The 15,935-nt window shown below is 39.7% G+C and overlaps 1 protein-coding gene across 4 annotated transcripts; it reads right to left on the minus strand.

Moving 5' to 3' along the window:
- Window positions 1-2,496: 2,496 nt before the first annotated feature.
- Window positions 2,497-14,239, minus strand: atl1 (atlastin GTPase 1). 4 transcript variants are annotated; one of them, XM_038285169.1, is made up of 14 exons: window positions 14,045-14,239; window positions 12,027-12,277; window positions 11,619-11,753; window positions 9,717-9,821; window positions 9,559-9,609; window positions 9,408-9,464; window positions 9,137-9,229; window positions 7,593-7,731; window positions 6,843-6,970; window positions 6,698-6,754; window positions 6,532-6,603; window positions 6,026-6,457; window positions 5,177-5,191; window positions 2,497-3,166 (listed from the first exon to the last, which is right to left on the minus strand). In XM_038285169.1, the coding sequence occupies exons 1-14, from the start codon at window positions 14,082-14,084 to the stop codon at window positions 3,053-3,055; spliced, it is 1,689 nt and encodes a 562-aa protein (XP_038141097.1). In that variant the 5' UTR covers window positions 14,085-14,239; the 3' UTR covers window positions 2,497-3,052. The 4 variants fall into 4 exon arrangements, with proteins under 4 accessions (XP_038141097.1, XP_038141098.1, XP_038141100.1 ...); XM_038285170.1 differs by having other exon boundaries at window positions 14,051-14,238; XM_038285172.1 differs by lacking the exon at window positions 5,177-5,191 and having other exon boundaries at window positions 14,051-14,239.
- Window positions 14,240-15,935: the final 1,696 nt, after the last annotated feature.

A 15,935-nucleotide genomic window follows, 5' to 3' on the forward strand; every position in this document is an offset into this window, starting at 1 on the left:
AGCTGCAAAGCGGATTAAAAGGTGAGACGATGCCAGCTGGGTGCTGTGAACCTGACGCTTACTCTGCGCTGCATTTCACCTATACAGGTGCTGGTCATAAAATTAGAATATCATGAAAAAGTAGATTGATTTCAGTAATTCCATTTAAAAAGTGAAACTTGTATATTATATTCATACATTACATACAAACTCATATATTTCAGATGTTTATTTTGTTTAATTTTGATGATTACAAATGACAACAAATGAAAATCTCAAATTCATCATATCAGAAAATTAGAATATTGTGAAAAGGTTCAAAATTGATGGCCCCTGGTGCCACACTCTAATCAGCTAATTAACTCAAACCACCTGCAAAAGCCTTTAAATGGTCTTTCAGTCTAGTTCTATAGGCTACACAATCATGGGGAAGACTGCTGACTTGACAGTTGTCCAAAAGACGACCATCGACACCTTGCACAAGGAGGGCAAGACACAAAAGGTCATCGCTAAAGAGGCTGGCTGTTCACAGAGCTCAGTGTCCAAGCACATTAATAGAGAGGCGAAGGGAAGGAAAAGATGTGGTCGAAAAAAGTGTACAAGCAAGAGAGATAACCGCACCCTGGAGAGGATTGTGAAACAAAACCCATTCAAAAATGTGGGGGAGATTCACAAAGAGTGGACTGCAGCTGGAGTGAGTGCTTCAAGAACCACCACACACAGACGTATGAAAGACATGGGTTTCTGCTGTCGCATTCCTTGTGTCAAGCCACTCTTGAACCACAGACAGCGTCAGAAGCGTCTAAAGAGAAACAGGACTGGACTGCTGGTGAGTGGTCCAAAGTCATGTTCTCTGATGAAAGTAAATTTTGCATTTCCTTTGGAAATCAAGGTCCCAGAGTCTGGAGGAAAAGAAGAGAGGCACTTCATCCACGTTGCTTGAAGTCCAGTGTAAAGTTTCCACAGTCAGTGATGGTTTGGGGTGCCATGTCATCTGCTGGTGTTGGTCCATTGTGTTTTCTGAGGTCCAGGGTCAACGCAGCCACATACCAGGAAGTTTTAGAGCACTTCATGCTTCCTGCAGCTGACCAACTTTTTGGAGATGCAGATTTCATTTTCCAACAGGACTTGGCACCTGCACACAGTGCCAAAGCTACCAGTACCTGGTTGAAGGACCATGGTATCCCTGTTCTTAATTGGCCAGCAAACTCTCCTGACCTTAACCCCATAGAAAATCTATGGGGTATTGTGAAGAAGATGCAATACACCAGACCCAACAATTCAGAAGAGCTAAAAGCCACTATTAGAGCAACCTGGGCTATCATAACACCTGAGCAGTGCCACAGACTGATCGACTCCATGCCACGCCGCATTGCTGCAGTAATACAGGCCAAAGGAGGCCCAACTAAATACTGAGTGCTGTACATGCTCATACTTTTCATGTTCATACTTTTCAGTTGGCCAACATTTCTATAAATCCTTTGTTTTTATTGGTCTTCAGTAATATTCTAATTTTCTGATATGATGAATTTGAGATTTTCATTTGTTGTCATTTGTAATCATCAAAATTAAACAAAATAAACATCTGAAATATATGAGTTTGTATGTAATGTATGAATATAATATACAAGTTTCACTTTTTAAATGGAATTACTGAAATCAATCTACTTTTTCATGATATTCTAATTTTATGACCAGCACCTGTATGTCGCCACTAAGGCCCTAAAATACACCTGATCCAGGAACTACTCCAGAAAGAGGAAATGTAACTTAAATTCTCCCTCTTTTTATCACACCTACAACCACAACCTCCAGTGTGTTTTAACAGGGTTTTCTGTGATAGAACACACAAAAAGGATTATAATTCAAATACGAAGAGGAAGATAAAGCTTGATCAACAGTCTCTTAATGTGCAGAGACCAGCTGAACCACAATCTAGGAAAGTAACTTTTGATTTGTGGGCTTTAAAGCTCAGGGTGGGGTTGTAAGGATGCAAATGTTCAAACAAGATACATGGTGGTGGCAAGATCATGCTGTGGGTTTACTTTTTTCCCCAAAACAGGGAAGCTGGTCAGAGTTGATGGAAGGATAAGTTTAACTTTATTACAGTCGAAAGGAAACCGAATAACATCTAGGATGGACAATTTCAACCCTCTAGCAAGTAAACAAACCTTAAACATAAATGTTTAAATCAATTATGTGCTCGGAGGGTCAAGAGATTAAATCTATTTCAGCATCTGGCAGGATCGAAATTTGTTCTTTTTTTTTTTACCCAACCTGTCTGCACCTCAGGAGTCTGCAGGGACAAATGGTTCAGAGGGGCAGAAATGCACCCCACACTTTCCAGATTCTTTCTTCAACCTCCCTTCCAGTCTCAATACGCCTGCGTTGGTCTGTTGGACAAAATCCTGACAAAACCCACTAAAGTTGGTGGTTCTAACGCCATTAAAGTTGAGATGCACCTAAAAACCTTAGTGTTTATATTTGCCTCGGCTGGAACGGATGTATGGAAGAAAAACAAATCAACATTTTATGGCACGATACCACTTTGTCACAACCATTAAAACATGTTTTTTTTCTTAAAAAGTATACCTGAATTCTGAGCTTAAAGATGAGAAACATCAACATGCAGATAATGCTGCTTCATTATTCAACACACTGTACATAATTTGGCCTTTGCAGATCGTAGATATAAACACGAAACCTTAAAGAACAGAACATTTGTCTCACAAACTCTGCAACACTTTGGAAAAAAAAGAATTGCCTGCATTAAATGACAGAGATCTGTGATTCTAAACGGCAGACGGGTACGAGGAGGTCTCCTCCAGCAGAGCGCCCCCTGTATCTGTCCAGATGAAACGTGACACACGACCCCTCCCCCCACTACTGAGGTGCTCTGACAATCTGATATATGAACGTTATAAAGTTCAGTATAAGGATTAAAGTAGTGCCTGGACTTGTTGGCTGCAGCAGCCATCACCAGAATACAGAAGTGCTCCATGGGTGAGGATGTCCCCTCTCCTTCCCCCTCCCCCTCTGTACATCCCTAAAGAAAGTCCCGACTGCGTTGCCATCAGTCTTTCTTCTTGTCTCGCTCCTCCGCACCTTCGTCCGCATGGGCTCCAGGGAAAGCGTGGTGGTACAGGTGCCGGTGGTTGGCCGCTACATTGTACAGCTTATACAGAGCCTGTATGAGAAAAATAAAGCGTTAAAAGATGCTGCTGTGTTCAAGAAAATAAAAGTCCATCTACTTCCACATTTAAAGAGACAAGCAGCAAAGCTTCTCCAGTCTTTTTCAGCTGGAAATAAACTTTAATATTCTCCAATAGGACTAAAATACTTAATAAACATCCATTACATGCATCATGCACACCAACTGTTGCTGCTGAGCTGGTTTATAACCTTATTGAAGTCACAATGGGTTTTATTTCAAGTTTCTGCACATGATTTATGGAGGATAAAAAGTGCCAAAATAAATACAGCATTAAAAAAAAAAAAAAATTAATTAAATGTGGAATTAAATAAATAAATGTGTCATTCATTAATTAAAACCATGTCACTAATATAAAGTAATAAATACAGCGATAAACAATAAAATGTGTAATTCATTAAATAAATAAGGAATTAAAAATATAAATGTGTCATTAATTTAATAAAATGTCTTCATTTTATTAAAAAAAATATATATATAATTATTTCAGTTTGCATTTAATTATTTCATAGTCCAGTGCATCTAAACCATTAAAAGAATCTGTCAAACTCACCCATCAAAGTTAGGGGGCGGTTATCTAACACCTGATTGGTCACCCTGAACAATAAGGCGGAGCAAATCGATTACAGAGACTCGATTCGCGTTAACCCCGCCCCCTAACATATTTATTTATTTAATTTTGGCACTTTTTATCCTCCATAATGATTAACTGTTATCCCATTACAGATAAACAACTGAAAAGCATCGCATGCACTCTGTTCCTACAAAAAAAAGCATTACGTGACAAAAGTCAAACATTCTTATATACGAATAAGTCTTGTTTTGAGGAAGAAAAAAAAGAAACCTACCAATAGTATATGCAAAAGTTGCTTGGCTAGAATCTGTTCCAAAATCTACAGTAGTGCTTTTTTTTAAATTGTGAATTTTTTATTTTTTTTTGGGGAGGGTTGTTTTTTAAAGTGACATTACTCTTAAAATAAGAGGAATCATTTTATTCTTATTCTGAAATTTCAACCAAACCATCGTCACGCTCTCAAAAGGTCAAGACGAGCTGAAAAAATAAAAAAAGTTAGACCGTTGTTCTTTGAGTGAGTTTAATTTTCGTGTGCAGAACGTCAGCATTAAAGGTAAAGTGGAGGATTTTTTTTTTTTCCGGGTGGATCATCAAAATAAGTGGTCCTCGTAATTGTCAATCATTCTGGTGATATGTTCATGTCAGGCCATCCTACGTGCTCGTCTCCATTTTCACTCACCGGTGGAGAGTCTGAAATAGTGGAAAAAATATCAAATCTTCCTTTGGAAAGTGAGCTTGTACAGTATGAGCAGCAACTTTTAAACAGAGGAGCGTGCACGAGCGTGCACGAGCACATTTCTCCTCGTGCACGCTCTCGCACACGTTTAATAGGCGTTCCGTCTCAGGGGCCGGTAAAAATTTGTGATCCTCCACTATACCTTTAAGATTTGGATTCTTTTTCCTTATAATAATAAAATGTCCATAAAAACAGTTTTTCTACCGTCTTGAATGTATTTATTTAATAATTTCCGCAGTGTGTAGATCTTTGGATCCACGTCTACCACCTTTGCAGAGACAGAAGCACGCTTTTTTTTTTTTTTTTTATTCTGCGATACCCGTTCATGTTCTGCCTCATTCCTACATTAGATTTAGATCTGGACATTTCTAGCAATGATATGCTTTGCTCTAAACCAACCCTTTTGCACCATGTTTGCTTTCATCAGCTGGAAGGTCGAACCTCCAGCCAAGCTCTAAGTCATTTTTACAAACGGGATTTGTGTTAAAGCTTATCATCGGCAGACATAAGCTGAGGCGTAGGGGCACATATCTGCACATGGTAAGACATGTTTTTGGAGCAACAAGGAAGGACTTGATTTCCTGCACTAAAGTAGATGGAAGACAAGCACACACAAACATGAGAGCTTGTTGGGTAAGCAGATGCTTTAGCCCCTCTGGCTCTTTGTGATACTCACCTCATTTGTGCTCCCCTAGAAGCATTAAATAGAACAAATACACAGAAGGTAAGTGGAAAGGTACTGAACACACTTGATTTACTACATTTTAGAGGAAAATGATGATAGAAGCTGGATTCTAACACAGTAAGACAAAAATATGGGAGGATATGCACGTATTATTTCCAGACCGACATCTTTTATCTCCTTCCTTCCTTCATCCATCCTGATCTTCATTCCTTTCCATCTTTTTTCCGTCATCCCTTTCTTGTGTCCTACCTCTTCCTTGTTTTCTTTAGTGTTAAAGGTTACTCATTTTATTTTATCCAGCCCTTTTCCTATTCTATCTTGAATCTTTATTTTTTTGGTCTTCTTTGTTTTTTGTAAACCATTTTTACCCTTTATTTTTTTGCCAATTATCCCAGTGTGATTCTCCCCTTTCCTTGGGTCCTCTCCTCTCCCTCTTTCCTTCCTCCTTTTCCATCCTTCCTTATACAGTTCCCTTCTTTCCTTTTTAGTGACCTTCCTCTTTTTTCCTCTATTCTTTCTTGCATCCTCCCCTTCACTATCAGCTTTCATGAATAAAGCCTGTTTCCACAAAATTTTAAAAAGTTTACCATTTTCACTGATAAACTCTGTGTAGTGTTTGTCGCCACCTAGTGGACGTATTATGTACATTTAATGAGTTTCTAATTTCTTTCTGACTTTAAGTTAGCTAGGATGATTGATTTGAGTCCTTAACAAACATTTAACAAAAATTGCATTTTAAAATCTCCTATGAGAATCTGGATCTACATTTTAAATATGGATTGGTAATTATAATTGGCTCAACAGTAATTTAGTTGTTTGGATTCAGGTTATTCGACCTACCTGGTCCCAAAGCGCTCCGGCCACCTGGTCGATGACGGCGCCGAGTTCCCTGTACTCCCCTGAGTAGCGGATGTAGGCCCAGGTGCAGAGAGTGATCAGCGCCAGGCCCAGGATCATGTTGCACAAGCTGGCGATGATGTCCACACCCACAAAGCCCGTGATCCCCGCGCCCACGTACATGACGAAGATGACCACGAAGAGTGTTGCCGGCGTGCGGGCAGCGTGGAAAATGTTCTTGGAGTCGTTGTGCTTGATGTACTGAACAAACACCTCGTCGATCTCGCTTTCCAGCTGCTGCAGGTAGCGGCGGCTAAACTCCTCGCCACCCATCTTTTTGACGCCACGGAAGAGCTGCAGGGCCTCCTCCCTGATGGCTCCGTGTCGGTTCTGCAGCTCGCTGGGGGCCAGGAAGGGTCTATCACCCCCGCAGACCTTGGAGCAGAGAAGAATGGTGTTAAAGTGACAAAGAAGTTCCAACCCGAGGCTTATATTTACTTTCCACCAACCTCCTCCATTTTTTTGTTGTAGAGATCCTTTGCAGCTGCAACTGCTGCTAAATTGTTGGCCTCTGCTGTGGCCTGAGTGACAGCAGATAAGTAATAAAAGCAACACATCAGATGTGATCCAGAAATATCCAGAAATATTAAAAATATCAGATATATTCCATGGTACCTGCAGCATCGACTTTGGATGAGGCAACTCTTCCCCTTGGTATATTTTGATGTATGCCTGAAGCATAAGAAAAATAAAAAGTTATGAATAAAAAACACAAGGAATTAATTTTCCTAAACCCTCGCATCACGGATGGTGTAGCAACCTTAAAGTACTCCAGCAGGCCCCTGCAGGTGATCTTGCTCCCGTTGATCTCCTTCACGTCGATGTTACGAGGACTGAGGATCCAGGGGATCAGGATCTTCAGGTTATTTATGAACTCGCCGTCAATCTCTAAAGAAGAAAAATTAATGCTAAATCTGTGCAACAATCTGGTGCTGAAGTTATGAGTTTAGTTTCTTTGTATCGGTAACAAAATTACTGCTGAACACAGTGCAACTGTGCTTTAATCCACCAGCCTGCTCCTCTTTTAAAATATGTTAGCTACAAATTCTAAACATACAACTAAGGAGAAAAAAAAGAAAAACTGGCCTTTATAGAAGGCAAATTTGACTGAATTTCAGCTAAAAAAGACCTAAAACCACCAGTCAAACAGGTTACATCCAGATTTCATGTGCATTATGGAGCATGCTAGCTCTATTGGCAGTCAGCACAGTTCAAACCAGGAGCCATAACTTGATTTAAAGGTTTATCAAATTCTTTTGATGAGCTAAAATTTTTGAGATTTTAAAAAAAAGAAGCACAAACAGAGTAAATCTGTTATCTTTTGACAGTAATTCATATTCACCATAATAGTTATGGCTCTAAATCACACATCCATTGTATTTTACACAATTAGAACTATTTTCTGAGTTAAAAATGTGATTAACAGACATCTTCCAAGCTTTTAAAGCATCTATTTGTAACATCTACTGCCGCACTGGCTGCAAAGGTCCCACTGACAGAGACGCTGTACCTTTAATTCTGCCGTCGAAGTGAGGGTTGGTGGCCACCTTGAGGCCGGGGTGAGGCATCAGGAAGCAGGAGATGTTGGTGAAGCAGGAGTGGATGTGCTTCCGTACGTTCTGAAGTTCCTCATGCTGGTTCTCAGAGATCTGCAGCAGAAGCACATAGTTCTGGTTCTATAGCCAAACCTCTGACTATTGAAAAAGATCATTTATTTCAAGAATTTACTTATGTCACCTCATGAAATGGACTAAATCTACTTCAGGTCATTTACTGTAGTTTATTTCTAGTAAATAATGAAAAAAAAACTTTCAATTCAGTTTGGAAGAAAATCTAAATGTGACATAATACTGTATATAATCAGGATCAAGTACATCCATGTGATCTATAGTGTCATTTTTCTCAGTACTTTGCCTAAATTCCATGGAGGCGATCATCCTGAGGTGTGACTTTGAGCTCAACTGCAGAGCTGACTTCGGTTTTTCCCTTTCATCCACTTTTCAAAACTCCAAAAAGTCTATATGGAGTTTAAGAGTTAAGCTGAGTTATGTTTTATGTTCAACCAATAAATCAGTGATACGCGTTCTCATTAAGGGTTGGTGAGGGGAGTGATGGCCTAGTGGTTAGAGCTGTGCGTTTGTGTTCTGAGAAGGTTGCAAGTACCCGGTGTGATCCCCACAGCCTCCACTCTGGGTTCCCTTATAAGACCCCTAAACCCCACACTGCTCCCCGAGCGCCACGCCACGGCAGCCCACTGCTCCCCAAACGCCACGCCATGGCAGCCCACTGCTCCCCAAACGCCACGCCATGGCAGCCCACTGCTCCCCGAGCGCCACGCCACGGCAGCCCACTGCTCCCCGAGCGCCACGCCACGGCAGCCCACTGCTTTACATTTTTACATACAGGCTCTTATTAAAGCAGGTATTTGTTCTTTTTCCACTCTAAAGAACCAAGTCCTTGACAGCATAGAGGAAGAACAAAATATCCTGACATTTCCTGGGAGACACCTGCACTGACTTTGGAGTAAACAACTATGGATAAACCAGGACGTCCACATCATCACTGACTGCAGAAACGTCAGATTGGTGTCCAGCTAATGTGACATTATCTGCTTCTTTTTCTCTTTAGCCCAGCTGAGAGCCATCTGATGTGTCCTCTGGTTCAGACGCACCCTATCAGTTGTAGCCTCTGACCTGGACGGGACTTTCTGTGGTGCTGTAGAAGCTCCGACTCCAGCTGCTAAACAAACTCTGGTAAATCTGCTTTACTTTTGAATGAGGCTGTGCTTTAAAATCTCTTGTTTCTTATGCACTTTTTCAGCAAACTTTTTCCTTCCACTTAACTTTCCGTTAACAGGCTTGGTTACATAACGTTTTTAGCAGTTATTTATACATCTATTAGCTTTATGCTATAATCTGCATGTATGTTTTATTAAATAACTGAATTATTGAACCTTATGCTGACATTCTAACTTGTTTTCATTCTCCTGCAGGTTTGCAGGACAGAAAGATCCACCAGCATTAAATACTCGGGTTAAATTCAGCCCTCACTGACCTTCAGTCTTTTCTCTAGAAACTTTATCCCCCCCTCCTGTCCGTAGGGAAACTCGTATGGAAAGCTCCAGTCTCGGACCAGGAAAATCAGGGACTAGGAGAGAAAATTCACCATCCAGCACAGCAGATTAGACATGACATCATCCTCACAGGCAGAGCCTCAACTTATTGTTTAAAATGATAATTCAGTGTTTAAAGATATTTAGTAAAGAGAAAATTTGTTTTCAAACCGCATTTAATCGGAAAAGAAGTGACACAAACGCCTCCAGTACCTGGAAAGGTTTTAGGAAAGTTTCCTCCATCGCTAGCCTTCCGTACTCCGTGAAAAGCTGAAATAAGTGACATCACATAGTGAAAAATCCTGCAAATATTCAGAAACACTAACTTTATATTAGAAAGAAAATATGTAGCCTTGACTTTTACCTGCAAGTGTTGGAGGTCATCCTCCTGTACGTTCTGGGAAATGTTGTAAACCTAAACCAAAGAGTTTCCTTACAGTCATGATATACGGTTGTGTCAAAACAAACAAATATATATTTATTTTTCTTGGTAAAACTGTTCTGGGATTAAAAGTGTTGTACCTGCATGGAGCTGATCATGGTGCTCAGGGCGAACACGGTGGCGGAATCCCTGAGCGTGGATTGGCTGTCAAATGTTCCCTGCGTGTCCATCAGCAACACGGCCACCTGAGTCCAGAGAAACCGACCCGTCAGTGTGAACACAGGCATTTTTTATTACTAGCAAAGATGTGAATAAAGACATCAAATAAATTTATATTTTACTGTAGCTGTAAAATATCATTATTTAGTACATGCATTTAGTGTAAAAAACAAAACAAAAACTAGTGTCACAATTTCTTCTGCTTCCATCATGCTTTTACTTTTTTTTTTAAACAACCGTAACTCTAAACATTTCTGCTAAATTCATCTAGATCATCCATAGCTCTACACTGCAAAAACGTTCTGAAAATTAGTTAAAATGCCTTCAAACAAGTGTTTTTACCTTAAATTTGGAAAATAAGAAGATCTGCCAATGGAATGAGCCTTTTTAACCTTAAAATAAGATAAATTAGATATTATGCACTTGAAGTAAGAGACTATAGTCGTTTTTTCTTATTTTAAATGAAAAATTGTCTTATTCCATTGGCAAAGAGTCTTACTTACCTGCTCAATTCAAGAAGAAATGCACTTGTTTTAAGAAAAATATATTTACTTAGATTTACATTTTTTGCAGTGTAGGTTACCTATGCAGCTTTTGATCAGAATTCTGACATGGGAATAAAACCACTCTGCAGGATTAACAGTACATTGTTCTGTGTCACTACCTTTTTCATGCGCTTGTTCTACTAAGACCAGATTCTTAATAGAATTGCTTTAGCAAGGCGTTAGCTACAACAGCACCTTAACCCTGAGTTTTCCTGTTGGTAAAGTGTGATTAATGTAAACAGAACTAAACTGGTTTTGGTGCTGATCAGATTGGAGCCACCCCTCAGTCCCCATTGGTCCCTGACCGGCCACCCCCGTGAAAATGACAGGAGAGCATTTATGAGGTCAGACACTGATGTGAGGCTGCCAGGTATCCGTCATATATCACTGCAACTGTGGAAAGCTGAGTTTCTAACAGGTTTTAATCACACAGACCTGCTCTTTCCTCTAAGAAGGAAGGAAAAAGTCTTCATATCGAGGTGCTTTTTATGCGACACTGGTTAGAATCTGTGTTACAGCTGATGTGACCAGGTACTACGGCCACAGAGCCCTGCGGTGCTGTGCTGCGTTACACCCGATACCCCTATTGACTCATAACATAGTTGGTGTATTCTGTACGCCGTCTATCTCAGAATGTGAGCTCCCACTCTATACCGAGGTGCTCGATTTTATACACCTGCAGGATCCAAGTAGTACTTTTAATGGTTCCCAGCATGTTTTTATCATTAGCATTTGTCTCAGAGCCAAAGATGCTCCACGCTCAGTTTGCTGGTCGAGTCCAGCAGGTCAGTATTTCTGTAACATTAGGTTCCCATGGTAACTGGGAAAGAAAAAGGCCCACATCATCACAGATCCTCCACTGTGCTCAACAGAAGACGTGAAATCATCCTTAGTTTAATACCAGACCTACTTGGAGATTTTGCTGCTCAACTAATTGCAGTTAGAGCCTCAGCAGAGTTTAGTAAACTCCACATGTGATGCTAAGACAGGAATGAATTCCTCCCAAACAACAAGCAAATATAATGGTGTCTAATGTTTCTTTTGGAGACTTTAAGTTGCCAATCTGTGCCAAAAATTTGAGGTTTTTTTCTCCATCTGGAAGGTTACTAAAAAAAACACAACCTCTGAATTAGTTTCCCACCAAATTCATGCACTTAAAAAAGTGTCCAGCATTCCATCATGCTGCTGCAATGGAAATGTATTTATTTTAAAGGTGTTGCACAGATCAATGTTTGCTCCCAGTTTCTCTTTCTAACTGCATATAGAAATCCTTCTGACCTTTCTACCATCTGGTTTATCCACCAGAAAGACCTCGCTCCAGATTTGGATCCCAGTGGTTTCCCTCTCAGAGCCCCCCCTCCAGGAGAAGCCCGTCAGCGGCTCGTTAGCGTCGCCGAGCCAGTTTTCAGACGCCTGAGCAACAAAACGTCACAGTTTGTTAGTTTAACGCTGCTCGATCTGTCATTCCGACGACTAAAAACTAAACTAGACAGGCTATCAACATTTTAAAAGGATGAATCTTTTTTAAAAAGTTCAGAATCCAGAGAAATTCATCAAATATCATTCTTTTAAAGAATAGGAGGGGACAGTAGCAAACAATGACATCTAACTGCATACTTTAATCTCTATAATTGTGATTTTACTATTTAGTTTTCTAAGAAACCTCACATACTTGCAGGCACTTACATGGTGGTACATATAGCGCAGCATGAAGTCCATGAGGAAGGACTTGCCCTTGCGGAAAGCCCCCGCCACAGAGATGGCCACCACTTCTCGGTCCCTGACCTCCTCGGAGAGGAGGATGCGGCTCAGCGCCGCCTCGTCCAGCTCGAAGGTGTGGTCGTCTTTGACCAGCAGCACCTGGACGGGCCGGGCTCGTCCATCCGGCTCCTCTTCCTCTGAGCTCCACTCATAAACATTTTTGTCACTCAGAGACCCTGAAGGACAAATCAGAGAGAGGAAATCATCTTCAGTGAGTAAAGAAAGCACAAGGTGAGCTGAAAGAATCTCACTTACAAGACAACTGAAATGATTACAGAGGAGCCAGAAGGTCTTCGCAGTGATGACGGCTAAACTTAACAGTCCATTAAGTGAGAAGGCAGGAAAGATAAACCCCGTTTTTCCAAGCAGTAATATTCATTAGACTGAATCACTCCAATCTGTCGCTGCTTCACTTGGGCTAAAAGGTTTCCCAGCAGCAGCTCTGAGTGTTTCCAATCACTGTTAGTTCATGAAGCAACGAAGCTACAAGCAGAACCTTGGAAAACTTTGCTTATTTTATCCCAAATCTATGTAAATTGGATTTTATGGGACACAAAATGGTTCAACTAAAAAACCTTTTTTCTTGTTTTCCTGCAACTCAGATTTTATTCCTTTAAAAGTTTGCAAAAATTCTTTGCTTTAACACTACAAGATAAATCAGCTTGAAAGGAGAATGCCTGTTAAAAAGAAATAAACGTAAGAAATTATTATTATTTGCATTAAGAGTTGGACTTTGACTGTTCTTATCATCTAAATACAAGCCTTTTTCTTTTTTAAACCCACTCATATTTTAACTTCCTCTAATCGTTCTCCCTGACCTTTCTGCTTTGTTCCTTCGTCTTCATCACACTGCAAGTTCTCTAATGTTCTCCAACATCTTAGGCCTTCATAAAACAGCTAAATGTATCCTGAGATTAAACTATGCAGAAAATCTCTCCGTTTACGAGCTGATATCTGAATCCAGCTAAGTAAACCATACGTTGAGGGTCAAATTAAAAGGAGTCAAATTCAAATGCAGCCAGAATTGTTGTTAATCTACTCTATTAAAAATAAAATGGATCAATATCTGTAGTTGTAATGTGAGGTAAAGGTAAAAAGGTGAATGAATTGTACTGTAGAACACTCTGTGTCCCACAGACATCCGGCCTGCGCTCTAGAAAGATGTGACTTTGTCTTCCAGGAAATGACTCGGGAATAAAAACTTGATATCTCTCATAAAGCCCAAGTAACAAGTTAAGAAGTAGCCAGCAGGAAGGCCCAGTGAATTATTTAAATAAACCAATGTTTCTTATATGGCTTGAAAGGGGCCATCAGTTCAGTTTGCCACTGCAGGGGCCCTTCTCCAATGGCCTGGCAAACAACCTAATCATGCTGCTTCTGCTTCTGCCCCTAAATCAGCTAAAGATGTCAGAATCTGCTTTATGTGGGTCAGACCAGATCAACTCCCTGCTTTACAAACAGCAGCAGCTTTTTCATCTCTAACACATCTTCATCTACTCCCTCACAGGCTGGTTTGACTCACACAGAATGGATGCTGGGCACCACCAGAACCACGCTTAACAGCATTAAAGGCAATGTTGGAAAATAACACCTGAGATTTCTGACATTTACCCCAAAGACTAACAAGAAGAGCAAACACTTAGAATCAGATGGTGATTTAGTGTCTTTACAGGCCCAGGCTGACCCAGCAAGGCCTTTTTCATAAGCCAATCACCGCATTAAACCACTCTTATGGTAAGATATTCAAATTATTATCAGCAGGCCTGCAGAGGACAAATGCTGCACGGTGATTTCCTCCATATGAAGGAAAAACACATTAGATGCAGAGCTGGTCTGATCAGCATTGGTCAAAATCAACACGAAACAAAAACAAACAGAGCAAATAGAGCGCTGCATCGTTCCCACCCGATGTGTGAAAGAAGGATGAAATGTTTGTTACGTACACTCACCCCAGCTGTCTCTCTCTGGGCGGTGTTTTACCATAATGCAGTCCTTTTATCCCGCGGCGTCAAGCGAAAATGAGCGACCCTAGTCGGTAGTCATGAGCACAGGGAGCTGGGAGGATGCCCTTATCTCCAGCACAACGACGTTCCTATTGCAGGAGGATGATGGTGCTTTTATTCGCAGCGTAATGCACAGCTCATGTCACCAGGGGGCGCTGCTGTCTTTCGTTCCAGCTCCGGTTGTTGAATGAAATTAAGTTTACAAAGTATTACAGCTATATAGAGTTACAGCAGTATATTAGCATTAAATGATAAAAAATATTCAAGGTGGGGTTTTTTTAAGCGTCAACCTATTCTTTTTTGTTGTTGTTGCTGTCACAATACTGATTATGCAATCTGTGTTTTTGTCGGTAGGTGGCAGCGTTGTACAACAGTTGGAACTCATGGTGCCTTCAGTGACATCAGGGAAATGTCACAGGCAAGGGAAATAGATCCTTATTTCGCCATTTCAACCCTGAGTGTTTTTTCTTTGTTTCTAGCGCAAACATCTTTGCAAAGACCGTGTGTCACTTTGAAATCTCCTTGAGCAAATTTCAGACCTGCTTTGATAAACCAGCATTTGAAAAAAAACATCTAAAACAAGCATTTATTTGCAGAAGGTGCGGTTAACGTACATGTTGTACTAGATTAAAAATATTTAAAGCGTACACGTAACTCGTCACAAATATAAAAAAAGATTAAAAAAAATTACAGTATTCAACAAATAATTTCATTAAAGACAACATAAACAAACAATTTTGGTTAATATAATCAGGCTCCTATTATTATTATCTCATTGAATGAATTTGGGTGTTTTGTTTGTTGTTTTTTTTATAAAAGTCATAATTCAATAACATATTAACTGGTATGTATATTTACCTAATTGAAAGGTCACTAAGCCTTTGATATTTTAGACTTTCCACAAATATTTCAGAATTTAACTGAGATACATAACATTTAAAAAGTATTTTGATTATAGAAAATAGTAATAGCGGCTAAATGTATGGAAAGATTGAAGAAAAATAACTATTACTTCCAGAAGGGGCTTTTTTGGTGTTATTTCCAGAACGAACATTCTTAACATGATGGTTAGACTGTGGGGGAAAATCACACTACGTTAGAATTAAGGTTATTATTTTACATTATTCTGTCAAATGGATTGTTGGACATTTAAGCTTTACAGGTAATCAACTAATAGTTAAAAAGGGCAAGAGGATTAGGGCCACTGGGAAGAAAAAAAAAAGTTAACTGATTTTTAATATTATTTCAATTTAATATGGTAAAAAGTCAGAATTCTGATTTTAAATCTCGGAATTCTGTCTTTTTTCTCAGAATTCTGACTTTAATCTCAGCATTTTGGATCTTAATGTAGATGTAGAACAGTATCAGATTGGTGGAAAATGAGGGAATTAGGTGACTTTTTACATCCCTGAGGGATCCCTGGTGATTCTATTTAATTAATGGAAGATCAGAAAGTGATAAAAACAGAAAGCTAGTTTAGTCTCTAAAACATAAATGGCTACGGCTTGATGCTAACATGTTTGTTAGATGTCAGAATTTGAAGATTTAAGTCAGAATTGTGAGAAAAAAAAGTCAGAATTAGGAGATTTGAGTCAGAATTTAGAGAAAAAAGTCCAAATTCTGAGATAAAAGTCAGAATTTAGAGAAAAAAAAGTCAGAATTCTGAGATAGAGGAAAAAGTCAGAATTCTGAGATTAAAGTCAGAATTAGGAGTTTTAAATCAGAATTCTGAGAAAAAAAGACAGAATTTTGAGGGGGAAAAAAGTCAGAATTCTAAGATTAAAGCCAGAATTCTGACCTTTTTTTCTCATATTATACTGAAAAAAAATAA

This window comes from Cyprinodon tularosa, unplaced genomic scaffold (assembly GCF_016077235.1).
Source record: "Cyprinodon tularosa strain WSP-4 unplaced genomic scaffold, ASM1607723v1 ctg207, whole genome shotgun sequence".
Taxonomy (NCBI): Eukaryota; Metazoa; Chordata; class Actinopteri; order Cyprinodontiformes; family Cyprinodontidae; genus Cyprinodon; species Cyprinodon tularosa.